Genomic DNA, 25,922 nt, shown 5'->3' on the forward strand with positions numbered 1-25,922 from the left:
TTCCAAATCCTTTAAAAAAAAGTCCGTCAAACGAACGCGCCCTAATAGTAATAGGACGGTTAAAAGTTGTCGAAAATATCTTTACCTTAATAATAATCTCCCGTTCAAAAAAAAAATAAAAAATAAAAATTAATACTCCTTATGGTTTGTTAAAAGGAAACTTGCACCTATAATTGCAATTTAAATGATCTAGATATCCATAATCTCCCGTTCGAAACTGTCTTACCTTTTATAATTTGTTGATCATTATTGATGTACGCTATCGAAATTCGATAAAAAATACTGCTAGGGTTAAAGCAAATATCAATAATCTAGATCAACGGAAATATATTTACTTTATCGAAAAATATGGTAGTTTGCCTGAGATAACTGAGAGTAAGATCACAGATTGAATTAATTGTGATTTATTACAAGTTTACAATATATATACAGACATGGATTGCATCTATGGGCACGTTTAGGGATCACTACATGTAGGGCCGTTTCCGAAAACCCCCAAAAATGTTGGGGCCTGGGACGAGTAAAAAGACGACCCATAAACTCACGCTCTCAATTATTTAATAGATATTTTACCAGTAAGGTTTACTTTCAAAAGACCAAAACAAACAAATAATAATAAAATATTAATAAAATGACATATAAAATGTTTTTTCTATATAAATAAAACAGTAATTGTGGAAATCGAACCTATAATCTTTGTTTCCATAGTTTAGAACACTTTTCATTCAACCAAAGAGTCATTTTGTTGTTTTTTCTGTTAAAACAAAATTAAATATAAAACATAAATTTTATATTTTAACAATTATGGGTCTCGCAAGAGAGTGGGCCCGGGTTCATCACCCCTCCTCGCCCTCCCCTTGGGCCGGGCCTGACTATACGTCTATATGCCACTATATAGGAGATATTATGTTTATACCGTTGGGACCCACTTCCTATAATGACTGTTAACCATTCTTTTTGGAACCACTTCTGTCTTTATCTACGGAGATACGCCTCTTCTCGATCTCAGATTGTTATTTTAGTGTGTTACCTCTACAAGTCTCCTAGCCAGTCGAATTTGACGCTTTGGTTTCATGTCGCCTGACTCTTCATTGGCTCAGTGGCCTTTCCCTTCTCATCGCCCATGCCTTCTTGGCCTTTCTTGTCGAACATCTTTTAATACTTTTATTGTGATTTGAAGTTTAAGACCTGAATTGAATTTTTTTTTTCCTTTGCAATAAAGGCTCAGATATTCCATTCATTATGTGTACTTTGGTGAAAATGAGATGGAAACGACGGAACATGTTTTTGGTTCTTGCCAGATTTCTTCTCGATCTTCGAGATTGATTAAGTCTTGGCTGAATATTGTGGGCCCAGTACCTCGAAAACAAAAGACATGGTAACTTGGATAGATTCGTTAAAGATGCCAAAATCTAAGAAACAAGTGGTGGAAGGTATTATTTACACGTGCTGGTTGGTGATTTAGAATACTCAGTTTAAAGCGATTTTCAGGGTTAAAAAAAATATTAGAATAGAATCTTATCTTAGATATTCGATTAATCATCTTTCCTTTTTGTGGCTAGTGAGTAGAAACAAGCAAATAAATGTAACTTGGACCGAGTGACTTAAACAATCAGCTTAAAAATATGTTTAATTTCTTTCTATAACAACTTTTAAAGTTATTACAAACGCGTGTATTGTGACAAGTTAACAAGTTCATATAAAAAATTATATTATAGAAATCTAGTTGCTAAATCTTTTAGGAGTGATGAGTAGGGAGTAGTATTGATCATCAAAAAACAAAATTCAGGGAAGGCGTGCGATTAGTTTTTTAAAGCTAAACTCAAAAGAGAACAAAAATTGGATCCCCTTCTTCAATGGGTTAAATATGATTTAATTCCAGTTATAGAAAGACATTTTGATAACCTATTTCTACACGTGTAATCTATGTTACACCCTATGTTTTGGTTATAAGTTTAATTTTTTTAATATATTCATCGCTCTACAAAATAAACCAGTTCTCGAAAGAAACCAAACTAAAATATATGTAAAAAACTTGAAACATTAATAACCATCCATACAATTAAAAACACACATTCTTACTTGTTGATGCTAACTAAATTTTAAAGATAATATTCATCGCTCTACAAAATCAACCAGTTCTCGATACCAACAACACACATCACAACTTGCAATTTCCTTAACATATTTAAAAAACCAGGTTCTACTTCCAAAATGTCTAGCGTGCTCTTGTTTCTGACATTTTGTGTGTACTATTTCTGGAGTAACCGGGTTGTTGGCCCGAACTTGATTAAATATCCATTCAACTTTATTTCTAATTTCTCGCATATTCCAACATCTTGATCTTGAGCACTTCATGGAATTCAAAAGATTTAATCCTTCTTGATCAGATTGATCGTCCCCACGTGAAAGAAGAATCATTCCATATACACACATCGCCCCGTGTGTCCTTTCTCAATCGCTCTTTTCAAATTTTCTAACCCGGATTCAACATCAGGTATGTTGAGATACTCAACGAGGCAGAAAATATCAAACTGTTAAAAAAATCACCATTGTAGTTCATTAAAATCATCATCGTAATTTTTAGCATCCTATATTGAAAATTTAGGATTTTGAACGGTAATGAACATAATTATTAATGATAATGAACATAATTATATTGACAAAATAAAAAATCATCATTGTAGTTAATTAAAATTACGGATGATAATGAACATGATTATTTTAGCATCTTAGATTGAAAATGTAAACCAAACTAGGAGTCACGATTACAGTACCATGCACATCTAAGTTATTCTTACCATTCCTTGTCTGAACAACGACTCAGGATTTCCTTTGTTGAAGCAATGAGTTAAGAATGAAAAATGTTCTTCTTCACCCGGTGGGGTCCACTGGATTATCGGAAATTTGTCAATGGAAATGCATTGAAAGATATAGTCATCTGAAGCTGCATCAAGAAAATCCTTGCAACTGCATATTAAAAGAAATTGATTAAAATCGATAATCCAAGTTAATCTTATTCCTAATGCTAACAGTATATTTAAATATGAAAATAACAGTATAATCTTCTTTTTAAAGTTAATGAACAACGAAGTTAGGTCATGAGATTATGAAACTTACCATAGTTTTGCCTTAAAAAGATCTTTGAAAGAAGACGATGCAACCCAGGCAAGAATGCTAACTAAAAGATCTCTAGGAAGCGATATAATAGTTCTCTTTGGTTGGCTAACGAGTTTACTGACTCGTTTTCCTCTTTGTCTACGGACACTCAAACTCATACGATCATCATTGGTATCTTTGGTGTTTTTTTTGTTGTTTTCTTTGGAATGGCCATTGCTATTCAAATAACAAGTGTATTTGATTACAGTATTACAAAGAAAATATACCAATGAGTGTATGTACCTATGACCCTTATGGGCTTTATATATACATACACATGAGAGTTTGAGTAGCAATAGAATCTTGAAGATTTGAATATGATATAGTTGTGGGGAATATCCTTACCATATATTAATAACCTTTATTTTATTTTTTAAACAACATTTGGAACTACCACCAATATCCGAGTGAGTCTTAATGAGACGAGATGTCAACTGTCTATACTGATTTTAACGCTACATGCCTGATTCGCTTATGGACACCACTAAGGATGAAACATACTATTGTGGGAAAACCCCATTGACTCGGATTTCGCACCTAAAGCCTTAAAATCTCAAACCTTAACCATCACCGGCCCATGTCATTAGACAAGAAGCCAAACTGCTAATGGACCAAAGGTTCAATGGCATAATCAAAATGAAACTTTGACTTGTATTTAATGCTAATTATCAATTATTTAATGTGATTATTTTAAACATTAATCCAAAACATTAATTTGTAGTTAATTGAGTAAATTTGCAATAACAAAATTGATACGATCAGATAACAAATTCTGGTTGTATCCAACTGGTGACGCTTTTTACTTGCAAATTGACTAGTAATGAATTTTCTTAAATTGTAACCTGTAATATCAATGTAAATATACTACAATTGATATATGTTTGAATATATAATATGATTACTTTGTAACTATATAAATATTGGAAAAGGTAAATATATATAAGAACAAAACCTAGTAATCCTAAGGCTTGTAATTATATCAAGCTGTATCGTAAAGTCGTTTACGTTAACGTGTACCCCAGTGAAAACTGATGTATCTTTATGAGTAAAGTTTAGTGAGTGCATGACTAAGGGTTGTTTGATAACCTTGCACTGCTCACTGCTGAGTCATTAAGAAACTTGATCAGTCAAAACGTAGTTATATATTTATATATGTTTAGAATATAATAATATGATTACTATGTAACTTGATAAATTTTAAAAAATGTCAATATATGAAATAACAAAAACAACTCATCATAAGCCTTGTAATATCAAGTATAGTAAACTTGTTTAACTTAGTCCCCGGTTACTAATAGGTTGGCATTCTATTGAAAAAAACAAATCTTTTAAATACTTGTGTTTGAAAATGGAGGTCTTTGAGTTCAAGCATCATAAAAAACAATGATTAAAATAAATTCGCCGTTGAAAATAAAACCCTTTGCTGTGTACGAGTGTTGTTATGAGCCAATATTGCACGCTCATTTGTACTGCTCATTTTTGTACAAGTCCTCTTACTGTGTGTACGAGTGTTGTTATGAGCCAGTGTGTTTCCATGTTTACTCCCTTTTAGGGTACGTATATTATGGATGAACAAATGGTACGTGTATTAACATCGAAAAGGATGGGATACGCTTTGAATCAGGTTGAGGCGAACGACTTTATTAAATTTGTTGACGAGGCATTGCTTTTAAAAACTCCCAAGAGGGATTTAAATTCACTCGAATTAATAGAGATGGATCTACTCTTAAAACCTAATCATTTAGATTGTTTTCTTGTGACATGAAGTATTAGAGACCATCGCCCGGTCATTCTTAACCTTAACTATGGTAACTTCGGTCCAATTCGATCAAAACCATTTGTTTAACTACCTTGCGGAGAGATTGCAAGGTTTTGTAGCGGCTTTGGTCGATGGGTTTCGATTCAAAAGAATAGATCCTAATGTGGCAATCAAACTTGAAGAGATTCCGACGTTAGGAGAAGTAGAGGTGTACAAAACCGATTTTTTAACAAACCGAATCGGTTTGGTTTTTGCATTTTCTAAACCGGTTTCTAAGCTGAACTGGTTTAAGCATAAAACTAGCCAACCTGATCCAAACGGTTCGGGTCAGTGTGTAATCGTTTTGAAACTGGTTTTAACCGGTTTCATTGAAAAAAAACCCAAACCGCTATATGAACCGACGGTTTAGTTCGGTTTGAGAACCAATTTGGTAGAAACCAATTTGGTTTTCAGTTTAATCAGTTCCGAATTCATTTTTTTTTACATTCATAAAAGACCATCAAGTTTCGGATGGCCACTTGATCCTTAACGAGGCGATCAATTGGTTTAAAAAAATTGAAACTCCAAGTGAACTTTGGGAAAGCCTACAATCATTTTTTTGTTTTTGTTTTGAAAGACAGCTTTATAAAGATCACAAACCCGGTTAGCCAAAAACTAAACCGGGACAAAACAAAAACGTTTACATGCTAAGGAGAGGATTTTTAATCCACTCAGTTCAACCAATAAAAAATATAATACTACAATTAGAACACCACAAATATGACAATGAAATAATGGAATTATTTGGTTGGAATTGTCTTTTTTCGTTCATAGAATTCAAGGGTTTCAGTAGTATGTAGGTGGTGGCGATGATGAAATCTTGTTTAAGCTCGGCCATAGCTTCGGTTCTTAAAAATGGAAGCCCTATACATGAATTTTCCATTTACCGTGGTCTTTGACAAGGAGATCCATTATCTCCTTTCGTGTTGATTAAGGTGTTTGGCTGTGAGATTCAAATTTTAGCGAAGATCTATCTTAGATTATTTAAATCGGATAAAGATTGTCTTATGATTGATCGGAAAAATTAAACAATAGTAGGCATGGAATTGGCATAGAATTTGTGAATCTCTACAATAAAGGCTACGGTATTTCTTTCTTCGTGCCTCTGTTTGGTGCAAACGAGATGGAAACAACATAACACATTTTTTGTCTTGTCAGATTTCTAGTCGAGCTTATAGATTAATTAAGTCTTTGCTGAAGATTGCGGGCCTTGTAACTCTGAAACCGAAAGATATGGTAACTTGGATAGATTCATTAAAGATGCCCAAATCTAATGAACAAGTGGTAGAATGTATTGTTTACATGTACTAGTGGGTGATTTGGGACTAGAATGAAGTATTTTCAAGGCTAATGATTTAAAATCGGATCTTATTTTATATTCAGTTACTATTTTTCTCTTTTTTTTGTGGCTAGTTAGTGGAAAGATGAAAATAAAGGTAACTTTGATAGAGTGATTTAAAAACAATGTCATATATTTTATATTTGGTTAGCCTTTTCTAACCATAAATTATTTTGTTAACAAAATAAAATAAATTATAAAGACGTGGTATATAATTATATAATTCAACATTTTATAAAATATTGTTTATTTGGGAAAAAAAAGAGTAGGGTTATCCAGATCCATATCTTAACGTGCACCACATACACAACATCAAATAATTCAAAAAAATAAATAAAATAAAATTGGTTGTTTGTGTCAATTTCTTCTTCATCCAGTGAAGGACCCCAAAACCACCATGAATACACTCAAACTATACAAAGCTACTAGTTATCATTCATCAGTACTCTATAAATATTCGACGCATGCTCGAATCAGAAATATTAATTATGCGACTGCTAGAACATCTAGTAGAACACATTTTGTATTGAAAGCTAGTGTTGATGGGCAAGAAGATAAAACAAGTTCGGAAAGGCGAAGCTTCTTGACCCTCGAAGAAGCCGGCATTGTTGAAATGTCCGGGTTGAGCTCTCATGAAGCGTTTTTATGTCGCTTGACGGTATGCCTCGTTCTTAATAGTTAACTACGTATCATGTCATGTTATATCATGTATGAACTCATTAATTAAATAATTATTAAAAGACATTTAATATTAATTGTTGATTGTGTTTTTTTAAATTTATTTTTGTCCCGTGTATGTAGCCTGCATATATTGTGTCGGACCTTTTATAATTTGTAGACTGATGATTAATGGCTGCCATGTCAGCTTGCAAACATTGCTAGGTAAACGGTACTTTATAAATAGAGTCATATGAGTTTAAATTTTAATCATTTGAATGTGTTTAATCGTAAGCAAACCAAGCCGAGCTTGACTAAGCTCGAGCTCAGCTCAGCTCGTTATACTTATGAGAGTTCGGGCTCACGCTCGCTCGTGATATATTTTTTCAGGCTCGAGCTCAGCTCATTTATTATTTCTTATTTAATTTACAAAGGCTTTTAAATATTTTTATATATTTAGAGAAAAACACTAAACGAGCCAAAGCTCGGTTGCGCGGCGTGAAATTAATATATCAAAGTCTAAAAGAGGTAAAACTAAGAAATACATAACGCTTGTTAAGGCTCGAGCTCGGGCTCATAACTAAACAAGCTTTATTTGAGGCTTGGACTCGGCTGGTTTCGAGCTTTTTATCAATCCGAGCTTGAGTAGATCGCAAGCAGCTCGGCTCATTTTCACCGCTAGTGTTTTTGTGCTATATATAGTTATTTTGTTGTTATTTTACTTTTAACATACATATTTGTGCACATATATTGATAATTTTATTGTTATTGCATTCAAAAATTTAAACACAAAACTACACAATTTAAAAAAAAAACCGACTATGTTATGGATGGTGTGTTTTCACACTTCATTGTTTAGTAAAGTTTTTTTTTCCTATTAGTAATTATTACAAACCGTGTAACGTGACGACTTAATAAGTTTATATAACAATTTATACTGTACAGATCTCGTCCTTAAATCTTTTGAGAGTGATAGGGGAGCAAGAAGGGAGTAGTATCGAAGAACTAAATGCGGGGAAGGTGTGCGATTGGTTTTTGAAGGACAAACTCAAAAGGGAAAAAAATTTGGATCCTGTTCTTCAATGGGACGAATCTGATTTCATATTATAGGACATTTTGATCCTATATTTCCACACTCATAATCTTGTTACATGCTATGATTCGGTGATATTTTGTTATTTGCGAAATTATGCTGGTCAGGTTTATCAGATGATTATAATTTGATTATTGAACTTGAGTTATCGAGTTTAGACTCGATGACTGTGAACTTCAAGCATACTTTAGGTGCGAATGAAAAACACATCTAATAAGTTGAGGGTTATATGTTTACTTTTCTGGTATTAAATAGAGTTTGATTTGTGCCCATAATTCTAAACTAGAATAATACACTATTAAAGAAATCACATTCCATAATAATTTAAGTTATATATGTAACTTTGTGAGCGTTTTTTTTTAAATTATTTTTACTTTTTACATTTCTAGCATTAAAATGAAAATAAATGAAAAAAAGTTGATTGTTTAGCAGTACTTTTCTCATATTTTGTTAGTTTTCTTATGATTTCTTCTCTATATACATACACACACAAAGTTTGAATCAAATACAAAAAAAGGTGTTACGCGTGCGAATGAAACAAAAATAAGACAATTGTGTAATAATCAAGTTTCGTATTCTTTTGAGCAAAATGAAAACCAACATTAAAATGTTTTGTAAGATTGTGAACTACTAAGATCACATATAACTATACAAGTAAGCATCAAAGGCACTATAACAAGTTCACAACATCATGAGCGTGTACTTGTCTCTATTGCAAAACAGAGTTTAACTAGGGTCCATATTATGTTACCTTTGAACTGAGATTCATACAATAGATTATGGCATGTGTATGACCTCAAAATCACAGGGTCAAGGTCGGCTAGTGAGACAATGGGGGATAAGCTTCATCGTCATGAGGGAAACAGCCTATTTGATTCTAATACAATTTACTTTGGCTAGATCCTATTCAAAAGGAAACGCGAAACAGAACGGACAACAAAAATATCACATCAATTCTCACGGTAATTAGTATAAAAATTCTACTCTTAAATATACCAAAAGAGCTTAATCCTATTTAAAATGATATTATATTCTAATTCTAGAATTAAGCATGTGCATTAAGTGACTAATCCACTTGGATAAAGTTATTCTAATGTAAAAGAACCTTTAATAATGATTTCATCCACTATTCCCAACTTAAATGTAGCCATCAAACCTTTTGTAAGATTACCTTAATTAAGTCAAAATGTCAAACCGGATATTTCTCGAAGAGTTTTCTCTCATACATATTTATACGTGAGGAATTAATCTGTCAAAATCTTATTTGTTAAGTATGTATGAGAGAGAACTCATTGCGAAAACTTATCATTTGTATAAAACATTTACAACCATATTTATGTATGATATACGATTCTTTTCATGAATGTTTCTATATAAAATGATGCGATAACTATAGAAAAAGGGTTTGTGATCCAACATTCTTTACTTGAAGTCGGGATGCATTAAAGTTGTATTCAAAATAACCAACAAACAAGCACATAAGTAATTCATGAAAGTTACTATACCTTTTATGAATACTCAGACGACATCTTAGTTAGACGAAGTACTCATAAAAGTTTCAAAACGTTTTTTTTACCGAAAATAGAATTCTTTCTACTTGTTAAAATCTTAAAATAGCCTAATTTAGTTGCCATACCTTTTACAATGTGACAAGTAAGCACGATTATAATTTGGCGATTAAAGTTTAATTTGCTACTATCTCATAATTAAATATCTCATCGTGTTAAAAGTTTTTCTTGATACATAGTGTATATTAGTTACAACATTTTTCCTAATTTGGTTACATCATAACTACGGTCTACGGGTATCTTTCACATCTGGCTAAGTTGACTTGGTGTAGAGCTCAATGTAGAAACATGAAATGAATCTGACCTGATCCATGACGATGTTCCTGGGTCTTCGAGATGAACGAACCGCGACTCGATCTTCTTCTCCGGTAGCTTGAGATCTGCAATGATTTTTGAGGGTGTGGAGGTGACTGCTAAGAAATCTCGAGGATCTCTTGTTTATAGACACAAAAATGGTTATGGTGATGGCTCTTATTGAGAACAACGACCCTTAATAAGGAGGTGGAGACCTCCTTATATAGGGAGCCTCATGGCCACCATCATGGTACCCTAATGGGCCTAGCCCAGTTAGGGTTACCTCCACAAAACCCCCTCAGCCCAATAATATTGTATTAGTCCATAAAATAAAATAAGCCAAACATAATAAATTAAGGTCGTAAGCCGCGTTTAGTACCATACCCCTACACTCAACAATGGTGTTGGTTACCCGACCTTCCCATGAACTCTCTCAACAATCTTTTGAATCACCCGCATGCTGTGTATAATAATTAAAAAAAGAAAAAGTTAATCATGGTATCTATATGATCACATTTTGCAACAATCTCTTGGATCCCCACGTATATATATCAGCGTATAATAACAATAAAAAAAGGAAGTTAATTCATGGGATCTATATGATCACGTTTTAATGTATTCCAAACTTGTTTTGATCAAAAATGGAAAATAACTCATGGATTGTTCTAGGGGTGCAAACTAGCTTAATGCTCGTGAGTTACCCGAGCTCGTATCAATTAAAACACTCAAAATGTGCCGAGCTTTCTCAAGTTCGATCTGAGCTCAATTAAATATTGTTTAGTTATCGAGCCTAAGCTCGAGCCTCGCCAAGCTTTAACAAGCCTTATGCATTTTAAATTTTACCTCTTTTCGCCTTATGCATTAATATAACATTGCACAACCGAGCTCGAGCCAACCTTTGACTAGTTTAAGGTACCACACGAGTTCAAACTAAGTTTTGACTCATTTAAGGTTTTTTTTTCTCAAAAAATATATGAAACCAATTAAAAACATATTATAAATCATTTAATAAATAATAAACCAGCCAAACTTAAGTTGAAACTCTCCAAAGTCAAAACAAATCGAGCTTAGACTTGACTCGGCTCGTATCCACTCGTTCACACCCTACAGGTGGTTCAAAACTCAAAAAAGTAAAAATAAAAATAAAAAATATCCAAATTAATGTTACAAAATAATAATATTCAAAACACCACCCGACAGTATTTATCAAAATCTCGTATTGAATGCTCCAATGACAAAACACACAAACACAGACACAAAAGTAAACACTAAACATTAAACAACACGACCTGTTCGAAGTCAATCCTCCATCCATAGAATTTTATTTATTAAATTTTTTTAGAGAGAGAAACAAACTTCATCAATCAATCAAAAATAATAATATGCCAATACTCGACCAACAACAACAGCAACAACCGGTTCAAGTCCAACGCCGTCGTGGATTTTGGGGCTTATTATTCAAGTCAAGTCGTCCAACAACAACAACCTCGAACCAAGTGGAGGAACATCGTAGTTCTAGTTCGAATGTTTCGATGTCTTCGGTTGTTAGATCTTTGCTTCCCACACGGCGTCGTTTAAGGCTTGATCCACGGTCTAAACTCTACTTTCCATGTATGAACTATTTAGCTTCTTTTATTATTATTATATTATTATTAATTATTATTTATTTGTTTGTTTGTTTATTTATTTATTTGTTGTTTCATGAGATCCAGATGATTAGTTATGTAAGTGTTGTGTTTTAATATTTTGGCCTTTTGCTACCAAACAACTATTTAAATTAAGTTCCCATTTATTATTGTTGTTGTTATGATTTATATAGTTAAGGTGTACTATGTTAAGTGACTTATTAGAGGTATTTTTAGTAATGGTTTGTGGAAATCTTTTTTCCCTTTTTGTTACCTTTGAAATTTGATAACACAAGTTGTATGCTATGCAGTAGATATCACCTCGGTTATTGGCCACTTGATAAAATATCAGTCAGAATATCGGTACCGATAATATCGGCGATTGACCGATATTTTACCGATATTGGACCAATATTTGACTGATATATCACTGAAATTCTCAATAATAGTGTTTTAAGTCTTTGTTATCAACTTTTAGTGTTCAATGTTAGTGTTTTAAGTCCTAATCAGTTCCTGCTTGCTACGATTGTTAGTGTTTTGCAAGTAGCAAAAGGTTAATTTGTTAGGGGTAGGAGAGTATACTGAACTGTTAGTGTTAAATTTGCTATGCATTCGAATTTTACATGATATTAAAATTACCGATATCCGATCGATATCTCACCGCGATAACCGATATCTCAGATATCGGTTCTTGTCTGATATCCTATATTTTTCCGCATTAACTGCTTAGGTTGTATGTTGTTAGAGCATTCTCAACCCGTGACATATAATTATGTGAGTGTATTTTATAAATTATATGGTATGATTATGAGTGACTGTAGGTAGAGGAGAGAGAAAATGTTATATGAGAAAACTAAATTTGGGGTTATGTTCACACCGTATAATATTTTTTGAAAATGATTGGGAGTGGAGGAAAGAGAAAAGATAACAAATAAGGAATAAAAACAATTATTTAATTGAACATGATAGAGAAAATGCAGTAATTTTTAGCTGTTTATATAGCGCGTTGTGATTCTAAATTTGGGAAGTAACGTCAAATCTTGAAAATCAAAATTGATAGAAATTAAATTAGAGAATTAAGAGTTAAGACAACGGGTGGATTAGTAACATACGCGTTTCACGACTAAAAATTGAGTCAAGTAAAAACGAACATAATCTTTGTATTTAAAATCAGGGCGTGATATGAAGAAATTTGAGTCTTTTATAAACTCGGTCCTTATAAGAGTCTGCTAACTATTGGATTAACTCTGTATCACAAATTGTAACTTGAGGTTGAGTTTTTTATTTACATTAATACTATCATTCAAAGAGAGTAAAATCAGTCTTATATTTGTCACAATATTTTATTTACTTGAGTATATTAACTTTGTAGATGAACCTGGCAAGCAAGTCCAAAGTGCTATTAAGATAAAGAACACTAGCAAGTCTCATGTGGCTTTCAAGGTATGAATATTACTTATAGGATATCTTAAATTATTAGTTTTGACATATGTTGTTTGTTGTGTTACTTTAGTTTCAAACAACTGCACCTAAAAGCTGTTTCATGCGTCCTCCGGGCGCTATTCTGACTCCCGGCGAGAGTATTATTGCAACTGGTAACAACATTTGTTCCTGCAAGTGCAGCCTCTGTATGTTTGTATACTAAAGCTTCAGTTTTGGTTTTTTTATGATAGTTTTCAAGTTTGTGGAACCTCCGGAAAATAATGAAAAGCCGATAGACCGAAAGAGGAAAGTGAAATTTAAAATCATGAGTCTGAAAGTGAAAGGAATGATGGATTATGTACCCGAGCTAGTAAGTTATATACACCGTCTTTTGAGATATTATTGCATACATTTGTATATGGTTTGGATCAAATACAAATGACTTTTATCGTGAGAAGTGTACAAATAACTAGAGTAATTAGGTTAACACCAGAGTAGTTATTAAGTTGTGTTTTCGCTCAGTTTGACGAGCAGAAAGATTTAGTAACCGTGGAGCAGATACTGCAAGTTGTTTTCCTAGACGTCGCAAAACCAAGCCCGGTAAGTTTTTAATAAAGCTGTCATTTTTTAATATTTCATACGCGTTACAAGTTTATTTTAAACGTTATTCTGACATGATACAAGGCACTGGAGAAACTGAAGCGCCAAATAGCCGAGGCTGAGGCCGCCCTGGAAACCCGAAAAAAGCCTCCAGAAGATACCGGGCCAAAGATTGTTGGTGATGGGCTTGTCATAGATGAATGGGTGAGTTACTGTACGGGCGGGCCAATGGGATGGGTATTGGGTTGCGGGTTAGGTTGGCCCGTAAACATTTTTCTGTCAAAATCATTTCGACCCGTTTGCTTTTTAGCTTATTTCTTTTACCCGTTTGACAAGCAGACAAGATATAGATAAAATCACGGGTGTTAACGAGCCAAGCTGCTCGTGAGCTACTCGAGACCACCTCACTGAAAGCTTAAACGAGCTCGAGCCTAAAAATGAGGTTTTATCAAATATATGGCTTGTATTTTTATATAATATTTACTATTGTATGTAAATTTTAATGATAAAAATAACCAAATAATATTTATTATGTTTTATGTTATATATAAAATTTATAATTAAAATAGTTACACATGTATATAAATTAATTAATAAATAATAGACGAGCTCAAGCTTTAGATATAAAGCTCTAAACGAGCTGAGCTCGAGCCTAGTCAAGCTTGGATTCAGGTCGTTTTGTTTACACCTTATATAAAGTATAACAAAACTGATTCACTCACAAGGTGTATAAAATTACTGATAATAGTATGACTGTTTATTGCAGAAAGAGAGACGCGAGAGATACCTGGCCCGACAACAAGTTGAAGGAGACGACTCGGTATGATAATAAAACATTTTACTTCCTAAACCCGTGTACAATGTTGTGGATTCTGTTTATGTTGTTTCTCATTGTAAATGGTTTTTCCGATGTTGAATATGTAACTCGAGAGGTAGATTACAAGTTACAACACGTATATAAAACTACACCCGTTGGTGGTAACGTGTAGGAGGTACAAGTCAAAACAACATGAAGCATTGTTTGGGCTTGCACCCGACAGTTCCATCAACAGGCGGAACCTTTATTTTCTTGCGTGATTCACAATATGTACGCTTATTAGAGTTGTTTTAGCATATGGTTTATCGACCCGAATGAAACGAATTCTGTAGTACACTTTATTTGCAAAAACAAACATCAATATATGGTGACAGAAATGCAAGTTTTATCCTTTAAACATAGCTGATTATGAATCAGGTCTTTTAAAAAGTTTACTTTCAGGCGTGTCCTTTATATGGCAACTTTTCTTGCTTTTCATCCTTTACACTAGCGAACGTTAAGTTTTTCTATTAAATCACCTCATGTACAGTACATATGAGGGCATTTTAGTCTTTTTGCCCTATTAATTTATTTGTAATTAAAAATAAATTGATATACTATAGGTGTAAAAAGACTAAAATGCCCTCATATGCTCTACACATGAGGTGATTTAACAGAAAAACTTAACGTTCATTAGTGTAAAGGACAAAAAGCAAAGAAAGTTGCCATATAGAGGACATTGCATGAAAATAAATTTTTTAAAGGACCTGATCCATAAATCAGCTATGTTTAAAGGACAAAATTTGTATTTATGTCATTTATGGTTTGTTAAAGCACTTGGATATTATTCACTTGTATAATAAAGCATATAGTGGATGCTAGATTTTATTCTTGAAGTTTGTCATAGTTGATTTATTAACACAAGAGTATTAACACTTTATCGCGTCTCATTAGGTTGTCTTGTATCACGAGTACATGTATCGTATAGATAACGATACAAACATGAAACAAAAGCGAATTCCTTTATTAATAAACGAAGAACATATGGTACAAAACCGTTATTTCTATCCACACGAGGCTTTAACACACCCTTAAATATTTAGTACGTATTTCAGTCTTTATCAGAAAGAAATATTTATTGGTCGGATCATATCATATCGTTCATAGATCGGTGACATTGATTAGAGTCCATCGACACAAATCCATTCACCCACGAACAACTTCTTGCAGTTCAAATTCGGGTTGATGTAATCGAAGAATCCAGAGCTCAACTTGAACTTCTGAGCTATGCCAAAGCATGAATCTCCGGTTTGCACACCGACAACAGAAGTACAAACCGGCTCTCTTCCTGATAATCCTGTGAATCATCATATTATTAGTTCATGACTTCATGTAAAAGATTCATTTCAAATGTGTATTTTAGCAGCATATTTGAGAGTGTGTGAGTTATCGTTTTAAAAATAAAACAATGTTTAGAAGAACTAGAGATAATGATTATTATTCTCTAGTTAAGTATCGGACTTACCACGAGAAATAGTTCTGGTTGCGGCTGTTATCACGAAACCAACATAAACAAAGACGAAAAGCATGAAAATGACGGTTTTGATGTCAATCTTAGCCATTGTTATGATGAATATGTTGTTTTGTAGAAGTTTGTAGCTAGAGATGATTTGGATTTGGTAAATGTTAGTCCATTTATAGAACTCATATCCTACATGAAACCAACGCATAAACCAAAACAACGTTGGTAAATCTCGCTTTTGATCCAACCAACGAAAGTAGCTAGTAAAACCAAAAATATGCATCAAATCTACATGACTACATTTTTTTAAGAATTAAGATTATGTTTGTTTAAGTTGATATAAACAAGAGAAACATCGTTATACATTGTGTCTCATTAGTTTGTACTTAACCCTATTGCATTAACACAAAATGACAAATGTATACAAGGAACAAATAAAAGAAACAACTCATGGAATGATATAATGTGGCTAAAATGGTTTAAACTATAGTTCTTTTTGTTGGACTTAATAGCTTGGTTTCATACGGGAAACGTGCTGTGAAGTGGACTACTTGATTTATCAGGTCGAACTAGACATGTACAAATCGGTTTTAAACCCAAACCGGTTCGGGTTGGTAAACTCTGGGTCAAAACAGGTTTGGGATAGACGAATCGTTTTGGAGACCAGATTTTTAAGTGAAGTGGGTCAGGTTATGAACCGGGTTGGTGGGCTCAGTCCGAATCTTTTTACATGTCATCTAGGTCGAACATAATGTTTTTTGAACGGCTAACGAATTCTTCAAACGAACAACTGGCTAAATCCACCACATCGGAATACCACTCGCCTTTTCATCAGGGGAAAACCCACCTAAGGCTAACGTCCGTGAACACTTGCCCTAAGACATGACAGTGCGGTGAGATAAAACCCGTTCAATTTAAGGATCCAACTAGTGAACGCCTCATATTCTTCTAGTTTCCCATCATCACCCGGTGTCGCCAAAACTAAAATGAGTGAGGCATGTTTCAAACCTGGATCACATGGAATAACAAGTCTTCTTTCCCTTACCACGCCACCACCAGCTCATTGGCTGTCGAACAGAAGGTTGTGTGTCTGGGGAGTTTTTCGAATAAAGCTAGGGTCCGTTTAGTCCATTTAGCTAATTTATTGGTTAATAGTATGTCCAGAAAATTTTAACCCATCCTAACTTTTTCTATTTTCTTTGTAAATAACCGATCTTGATCTATACTCATCATGACCAAAACCCATTTTGATCCAACAATTAATCCAATCCAGCGCAATCCATTTATTTTGCCACCTCTAGTTGATAGTTAGTCTTTTAATTTATGTATTTTTATTTTCATCTTCATCTTTCCGTTTCTTGTTGCTAGTAATCGATGCTATCCAATTACCAACTATTGATCAAGGATAATTAACGACTAAAATTAGACGGAGCATTTCATGTAGACTCTAATTCACGTATTGTTTGTTGAGGATAGTAAAATGATGACATTATTGTGACTTTTATCCACTTTTTAAACGCAAATAACTTTTATATATTTTTTAAATTTATTTAAAGTTATATTTTTAAATTGTTTTGAACTAAATGCATTTAAGTTTAGCTTCTACCAAACATATTGTGCGTTTACTTCATGTAGCGGTGCGTAAGATTTATACGCCTGCTGCATTGTTTACTTTTTTTGACGTATTTACTCTCACCCGCTTGATACTTACGAGTGAAATTGAATTTAGAGGTGGCATTCAATGGCTATTTTGGAAGGAAAAAAGGTCTTATTTTTGTAATTGCATTGGTAAATATGGTCACTTAGTAAAATACAATATTTTCAATTTGTAAACATATTACTCTTAATCATATACAAAACTTATCTATATATTTTTATTTAGTGAATATGACATTATGTTGTTTTGGTTTATGTTGTTGGCCTCACTCTAAGCTATGACTTCTATAAAATAGGTTACATTTAGCACGTTAAATACATATAGATCATCTTCAAACATTATACAAGCAACAAAATCTGCAATATAATGGCTAAGATCAATAACAAAGCATTCGTGTGCATGCTTTTCGTGTTCGTTGGTCTCATGACCACAACTGCTCTTGGTAAGTCACATAATGTTCGTATTTCAAAGTTCATAATCATTTATTAATTTACCGTCTTTTAACATCATGCCTATGGTCGAGAGGTCTGTTTTCCCTTAGGGGTTTCCTCCTGTGGAGGTCCTGATTGGTTCGAAACTCTAGAGCGTCAAACGAATAATGGACTGTTGAAATTCCGTCTCAGGTCTCGAACTCGGGTATTGGTCATTGGTAGTCCTGGTTATAGCTTACCGTGAAATCAAAACGTCTTTTAGAAAATATTGCCGTCTTTTTCACATAAAAAAGCAAAATGTTGATTTAACCTTTGTTTGAAACAACCGAGAAGAATCATTTTTATCTCACTTCATATAATTATGATCTTTTATCAGATCTTCCAATAACAACCCCTCTTTGCGCATCTGTTATCAGTGTGAAAAGTGGAGATACTTGTTTTGACATCACGTAGAAGTTCAAGTTGAACTCTAAATTCTTCAACTTTATCAACCCGAATTTGAATTGTGACAAGTTGTTTGTGGGTGAATGGATTTGCATCAAAGGAATATAATTACAAACTTCAAAGTTGTGCCTCAATAAATGATCCAAACAATAATTTGTACTTTCTGCTTGTATGTTTGTGTGATGTTTGATCTTATAACAATGGCTTTGTAATAGTTTGTACTTCAGGGTTTAATAAGAAAGCTGCTTTGTTTTATACTTATATAAGTAATGAATGTGTATACACACATGCATACATGAATAATACTAAAATGTTTTGTTTAATCTCAAGATAGAATGTATTTTACACTTCAACAAGCATACACTACATCAAAATATTGAAACCTCTCGACACTATATCAAGATAGTGTTTAGACTCTCAACAATAAAACAACGTTATATCAAGATAGTGCTCCCTTTTGAAATCAACAAAATGATGAACAACTAACAAACAAATCACTAGTACCACTTCCGGCACTTATATAAGAGAATATGAATGATGTTGTCAAACTTGTTCTTCTCTTTGTTCCTTCTTCTACTTGAGCGCTTTTCTTTAAATTGATGTTAGATATAAACAGCCTTAATTAAAAAGAGATGTGTAATTATGTGTGTGTGTGTGTGCGCGCGCGCGTAAGGTAGGGTTATTGTAATAATATATGGTTTTCTAAGAAGCATAGAAATAGATCTGAGCTTTTAGATCAAAATAGTTAGTGGTTTAGATCAATCTGTAGTGTTAAAAACCGTATAATATCCTATTTAATAGGTATAATGTCCTATTTGCATGGAAAAAAATTTTGAAAGTCTTCCCACGCTTCCTATATATATATATGAAAGACGAGAGCAAAACGCTAAAGAAAATGGGGGTGCAAAGGCCACAATGTATAGTTCTTGCAATTATTCAATGTGTGTTTTGTGTTATAGATGCAAGATACATCATGTCTTCATACTCTTGAGTCTTGATATATGTGATTGTGTAATTTGTTATCACTAAAAGATGGTTCATTAAGTATTTAGGGACACGTATGTAACATATAATAATTAATAATTAACAAGTAACAATGTAACATTATAGGTCATATTAATCTTGATCATTATTAAAACCAACAGATTAATTAAAGTTTAAACATTGGTCTTTAACACACTATTATGCTAATACTTGTATTATGGCATGTTGGAAAGGCTCCACAGAGATTGATGGGTTCGTTTAAGATCTCGAGAATTTAATTATGACGACGAAGGATAAGCTTTCAAATGACAAATTCATGTGTTTTGAAGCATCACTAAGTGTGTAAACAGCTATCATGGCCTTATGACCAACTTTCTGCTAGTCATTGATTAATCAACATGATGTTATAAAAGTTCGGTGTTACATATTGTATTTATATAATAGTCGATAAATAATACGTAATATCTTATGCGGTTTCTATTATTCTATGTTACAAGAGTGTTTTTAGGTGGTTTAACAAAAATCATAAGCGTAAATAAGTAGCTTTAAAAAAATGTTTTGGTTTCAAGGCGATCCACTTGAAGGATAAAACAAAGCATGTTATTTCTTAAACACTGGCAAAAACAACATTACAAAGACACTGTTCTCAGCTCGAACATCACATAAACATACAAGCAAAAGAACAACTTATTATGGACCGAGTCATTTTGTAGACGGTAACTAGATTCCATCGACGCAAATCCATTCACCAATAAACAGCTTGTCACAATCCAGATTCGGGTTGATGGAGTTGAAAACATCGGTGGTCAACTTGAACTTTTGCGCAATGTCAAAACAAGTATCTCCACTTTTGACACCGACAACAGATGAACAGACAGGGAATGTTATTGGGAAATCTGAAAAATTAAAGACCATAATATTAAGTGAGATAAATGAATCTGTTAAATTCTACGTTATGATTTTTAAAATGAAATATGCGACAAATTAATAAATGATCATGAATTTTAAAATGAAATATTTACCGAATGAGATTTTTCGGCCTTGGGTTGTTGTCATGATACCAACAAGAACGAAGACGAAAAGCATGCAAAGGAATGTTTTGTTGTTAATCATCTTAGCCATTATAGATGTTTTTAGATCTTCTTGTCTATAGATTGATGTTTGAGGAGATGCATTGTTGTGCTAAATGCCACACTAATTTATAGAAGTCATGGCCTATAATGAGGCCAACATATAAACCAATACAAATATGTTAAACGTAAAGTGATGATCTCACCAATGTTATACAAACACAAAGATTGCATTGTAACATAGACATCATCAAATAAAAGACAAGTATCAGAAACAATGTGAAGTATACTGAATCATTTCTAAAGGCATATGCTTGTGTTTGTTCCTCGTTATGCGTCGTATAGATCGAATGTTGTATCGTGTTATTCTCATGTCATGTGAAGAGACTTAACGTCCGTAAATGAATGTACTCTATGATATTATTTTTGAATAATGATTACTATTTCAATGAAAAAAAACTTTGAATTTATAAAACTTACCGTATATGCCTTGTTATCTTTTTGTTAATACATTAGGTGGGTAACTAATTAAGTTAGAAACTCGTATATCACACGAGTTAATATTTAAAGTCAATAATATCTCAAATATGTTACTATATTAAGTTTAATATATATAAAAAAATGTTTTGTTTTATTACTACAAATACGAAAGGGTAAATTAAGATAAGCGGAAAAAGAATCTTGGCATAATAAGGTTAGGCGTATCGCAATCAGTTACTTAGTGATTGTGTATAAATTAAGAATTTATTTGTAACATTTTGTTTTCTTAAATTGTAGATAAACTGGTGTTTTTAAAAAAAAGGAACTGACACAACTCGGTAACCTTCATATAAAGCTCAATTTCATATGTTAAAAATTAGTTTTAGCATAAATATTTTTGAAGCTTTTGCTTATAAATACATGTAGAAGACATTCCAATAAAAAAATTTAATTTTCTAAAAATATAATTTTTTACCTTTTTAGCCGATTTAAAAAAATATATGAAAACAACTTCTACATGTGTTTATATTTAAAAACCCTATAATGATTATGTAAAAATGTGTTTTATACATGTACAAATAATTTTTTTAATTATTTTTTTACATGTAAAATGCATGGTTAGCCAGCTTCCCCCCCCCCTCCCTTTTTTTTTCCTTTTTCAACCTACCACGTTGATTATTTGTATACTAGCTTTAGAACCCCATGTATTACACGGTATAAGTTAATGTATAAATTACAATGAATAATTTAATAAATAATTTAATAGAATTAAAATAAAAGATAATTAATGTAAAAAAGCAATACCACTGGAAGCAGCATTTAAAACAATGAGTCATTTATATATGAAGGATGTAGTTAAAGCCTTTCACAAAAATGTTTTTCACTCCATACCCTAAACCCTAAGTCATAAACAAAAAAAGACACCAACTATCATAATAGTCTTATACTCAATATAAAAAATGAAAAGTTTGTCTATGATTTTTATGACCTATTAAACATTGATATTTGTAAAAAGTAAACAAAGTTATTATAATTTTCTTCAATATGAAGATGTCTTAAAAATTAAATGTTAGTGTATTCTTTAAACACAAATTTTTTTATATACATTTTAATTTTAAAGAAAATATCTTTATGACACGTAATTATTATATATATTAATATTTTTTTTATATTAAGTATGTTTACAATATAATTTATAACATTAATAATTTAATTAATAGAGATTGACCAATTAATACGGTATGTTGAATTTATAGTCAATCCTATATTTAGAACAAAGATATTTTTTTTTGTTTTCCATCAAGAGAAGTGATTTAGACGGGAATTTGATAGTGATGATTAACCTTAGAATGTCATGTGTCCAGATTATTTTCTTTTATTAGTATAATAAGTAGATAGATTATAATTATTATTTTCATTAGTATTATTATTATTAATTAAAAGTTTTAGAAGTTAGATTTTTAATGTGTAACTTGTAACATTAACATACATCGAGTTTTTGGGTTCAGATTTTGGGCTTTAAGAGTATGCTTCGGCCTGCAACAAAATCTGTTTTGGGCTGCCACAAATCAGGTTTGGGTTGTCACTAGCACTGAACTAATTTGGGCTGCCACAAATCAGGTTTGGGTTTAGGATCTTGTTTTATCACTTTCTGTATTTGTAGAGAATTTTATTTGGACAGCTTGTTTTATTTATTTTTAGACAACTTTTTTATTTTTTTATTTTATGCATTTTTATAATTAAGTCCATATGGTGAAAAACAAACCTAGTTGATGAATCTACTATGACCAACCTATTTTGAACTTTTCTTAAGTTGCCAATCTTAACCTAAACTCAAACTGACGTATCACGTATGTGTCTTGACTTGTTCTCACAACTCAACTTATCCGCTCAACCACTCTTACCGAGTTACCGTTCAAGTGAATATTATACTATGATTAATTGCCAAATAAGTATGATATCATGTAATTTATTCTTAGTAGATTACGATTTTAGCAATAGATAAATAATTAAGATTCAAGATAAAAATTTATGTTTTTTCTTTTGACGACTAAGCTTTATAATAATACACAAGTAATCAAATTTTAAGATAAAAAAATGCATCTTTTTCTCCTTTTGACCACACCAAATTTTATGTTCAATCAACACCCACTATCTTGTCCTCTTTTCATGCCTCAATTTGGTTTCCCTCCAAAAACATATGAAACACACTTGCACATTGTGCATAAAAACTTGTAAACTACACTTCTTTAGCACCACAAAACTAAAAGGTTTTGTATACCCCTAACCTTTTTTTAATTTTTACACTAATTGTACAAACCCCTAAAAGCAAACCACACCTCTTCAATGAAAAATTTGAAGATTAATGTACAACCCAAATCAACACCCATATCTATAAACACTCCATATGCAAAATCAAAATTATAATAGCCGAAAACAATTGCGGGTTTTCATCTCACGGAGTCACGGTGACAAAGCAAACAAGGACACACAAATGCTAGTACGTGGACGATGAAATCGCCCTCGTTTTGGAGCATTTGGAGCTTCGATTTCATCAAAATCGCTTGATGGGAAGTCCTCCATGTTTAATGAACATCTAAAAGCCGGGATCTTTTTCGGTGTGCTATATTCAAAATGCCACTTCTTTGCAATCACAACCTGCATTTTGTGCATCAAAATTAACTTTTCATGTTTCTAGTAATAACGCATTTTTCAAAATTAAGTAACGGGGCGTTTCACACCCTCGTTTTCTCTTCAAAACACCCATACACCACTACGTGTGAGGCGTTTCGTGGGCCAATCACATCTTTTGTTTTTGTTTCTTTTTAATTTGTTAATCATTTAACCATTAAAAGACTTAAAATCACTACACATAAAATTGAAAAAAAAAACCTCATATCTACGTGACAGTGATATGACTAGACTACTAGACTACGATAACCTAAGTTATAGTTTAACAACTTACAGCTTCTCGTATTTGCTTAGACACATGAAACAACCTCTTCAAATCATCATGTTCCACTCCACATACAATCTTAATCTATTCAAAAATCACAACCCAAAATCAGCAAACCTTCATACACAAACTACACAAATTGATTAAATTAAATAACTTAAAAACTTACCAAAATTTCTTCAGGAAGAGCTTCAAGCAAAGACTTTTGACAACAAAAACCATATCCACTATCCAAAAACTGCTTCTTATTGGGAGTAAACTCCATATGATTCAACATCAATATCCTCTTTCTACCAAATGAACTTGTACGTTTAACTAGTCCTAAAGCCATATTGGTCCTGATATTACCATCATAAACATAATCAATCAAACTAAAGAACCAAAACCCATATCAAATATACCAAAAGAATACTAAGTAAATAAATAAATACCTTCTTTGAAGTGGAAATTAGGCCTAATTTCTTGGTGGTGGTAACTTGTTAATTGATGTAACGGTTGTTCTGAGAAGGAAATAAAGAGTAGATCTTGTAAGAGGAAGCTAAATTAAAGTTGGTTTATATCGATAGATAGAGATATAACAAAAATATTTAAATATTTTTGTCTTTGTGGTGGGGTCCACTTGAATTTAACTTCCTTCTAAGGATTAGTTATACTTGGTGGTGGAAAACACTCGAAGGTTCTGATATTTTGGGGGTTTCGTTCAAGAATCTATAGCATAATCGTTATTCGCAGCGGCATCGGTACTCAATTTTCATGTTTGACTAGAGGTGTGCATGAAACCAAAAACATGATTCGGAATTGTAAGAACTGAATCGAAACAAAAGTCGACAGTTTGGCTTTATGATTTCGTAATAACCAAACTTACGGTTTGGTCTTTGTTTTGCATGTGATAAAGCTGATAAACCGAACTGAATTTCTAGATTTTTATTTTTTATATAATTACTTTTAGTAATTTATATATGTGACTCCAATATTTTAATGTAAATGTATAATAATCGATAAGCTATTATATAATAAAATTTATGTCTAAACTCATTATTTTTTGCCAGATTTTTTTATTCAGCCCAAAAGTTTCAAACTTTAATGGCAAAACCGAAACTGGTTTTCAAGAATCCAAAAACCGACCGTCTACATGCCTAGTTTTCAGTATCCGTACCATTCGTTTTCGTTTTCAGTATTTCAAATAGTACCGATGACTGAACCGAAAAAACCGATACGGTATTGTTTCATTCGTTGGTATAGCGCTGACATCATTCCTAGTAATTAGATTTAAAAAGGTTTAATTCTCAAGCAATGAGATTTAAAAAGGTTTAATTTCTTAATGAGAATTATAACATTTAAAAAATAATTAGTTAAAAGAAATATTTGACTTTAACTGTTTGTGAGAGTGGCTCATGGTAGGTTGATTATAAGAAGAAAACTAGCCGTTGAAGGGCTACGACCTGTGTGAGTTTGACTTATGGCATGAATCAAATTTGGTGGATGATGTTGGTGTTGACGTGTCAGCTTAGTTGACCAATATTTTATTTGCAACAAGAACGTGAATACATGACGGTATCCAATTTATAAGTTGGCTAGGTCACGTGATATGATCCAATGAACTCAGACAAACTATTTTATAAATAAATCAAAGAGTTATCATATCCAAATGTAATAGCAATCCAATTCTAAGTAAAACAATTAACATCTTATCCACTTAGAGAAGACGGAGTGGATCCGCTAATGCCATCAAAAGTGTCCCCCCACCCCCGCGCGCGCGTGTGTTTCTATGGGTTTTTTTCCAACGCAATTCTAAGGATTAATCTTCGTTTTTCATAGATGTTTTTGTATTTGTTTTGGTGACTTTTTGATGCAAATCAAGCCAGGGAGCTGAGGAATTAACGAGACAATTATGTCATAGTGTCCTTTATGTCAATTGTGTAAGCTCAATGTATAAGATGAGTTTTTTTTATGTCTATGTTGTCCTCCCACTATATAGATTTGTTATCTTTTATATACAATATTGAATTATTGATACGCTTTTTAAA

General features: G+C 32.5%; 3 protein-coding genes, 1 long non-coding RNA gene and 1 pseudogene across 5 annotated transcripts; 2 read left to right on the plus strand and 3 right to left on the minus strand.

Moving 5' to 3' along the window:
• Positions 1–2,095: 2,095 nt before the first annotated feature.
• Positions 2,096–3,334, minus strand: LOC143610862 (F-box protein At2g35280-like; annotated as a pseudogene).
• Positions 3,335–6,693: 3,359 nt separating this feature from the next.
• On the plus strand, positions 6,694–8,153 carry LOC143610870 (uncharacterized). Its single transcript, XM_077085230.1, has 2 exons — positions 6,694–6,954; positions 7,899–8,153. Exons 1-2 carry the CDS (start codon positions 6,694–6,696, stop codon positions 8,061–8,063), a joined length of 426 nt encoding a protein of 141 aa, XP_076941345.1. The 3' UTR covers positions 8,064–8,153.
• A 3,131-nt stretch (positions 8,154–11,284) lies between these two features.
• On the plus strand, positions 11,285–14,437 carry LOC143611888 (vesicle-associated protein 4-2-like). The gene is made up of 7 exons (XM_077086000.1): positions 11,285–11,519; positions 12,906–12,976; positions 13,047–13,128; positions 13,207–13,325; positions 13,478–13,555; positions 13,640–13,759; positions 14,322–14,437. Exons 1-7 carry the CDS (start codon positions 11,291–11,293, stop codon positions 14,379–14,381), a joined length of 759 nt encoding a protein of 252 aa, XP_076942115.1. The 5' UTR covers positions 11,285–11,290; the 3' UTR covers positions 14,382–14,437.
• A 917-nt stretch (positions 14,438–15,354) lies between these two features.
• On the minus strand, positions 15,355–15,995 carry LOC143611898 (uncharacterized). The gene is made up of 2 exons (XR_013149861.1): positions 15,877–15,995; positions 15,355–15,708 (listed from the first exon to the last, which is right to left on the minus strand). It is a non-coding gene; the product is annotated as an uncharacterized LOC143611898 (long non-coding RNA).
• A 7,049-nt stretch (positions 15,996–23,044) lies between these two features.
• On the minus strand, positions 23,045–24,433 carry LOC143611906 (F-box protein At1g61340-like). 2 transcript variants are annotated; one of them, XM_077086014.1, is made up of 4 exons: positions 24,327–24,381; positions 24,065–24,233; positions 23,905–23,979; positions 23,045–23,597 (listed from the first exon to the last, which is right to left on the minus strand). In XM_077086014.1, the coding sequence occupies exons 2-4, from the start codon at positions 24,224–24,226 to the stop codon at positions 23,403–23,405; spliced, it is 432 nt and encodes a 143-aa protein (XP_076942129.1). In that variant the 5' UTR covers positions 24,227–24,233; positions 24,327–24,381; the 3' UTR covers positions 23,045–23,402. The 2 variants fall into 2 exon arrangements, with proteins under 2 accessions (XP_076942129.1, XP_076942135.1); XM_077086020.1 differs by having other exon boundaries at positions 24,065–24,433.
• Positions 24,434–25,922: the final 1,489 nt, after the last annotated feature.

Source organism: Bidens hawaiensis, unplaced genomic scaffold, assembly GCF_021521415.1.
Source record: "Bidens hawaiensis isolate Kalapana, Puna unplaced genomic scaffold, B.hawaiensis_p1.1 tig00002236_1, whole genome shotgun sequence".
NCBI classification, from domain to species: domain Eukaryota; kingdom Viridiplantae; phylum Streptophyta; class Magnoliopsida; order Asterales; family Asteraceae; genus Bidens; species Bidens hawaiensis.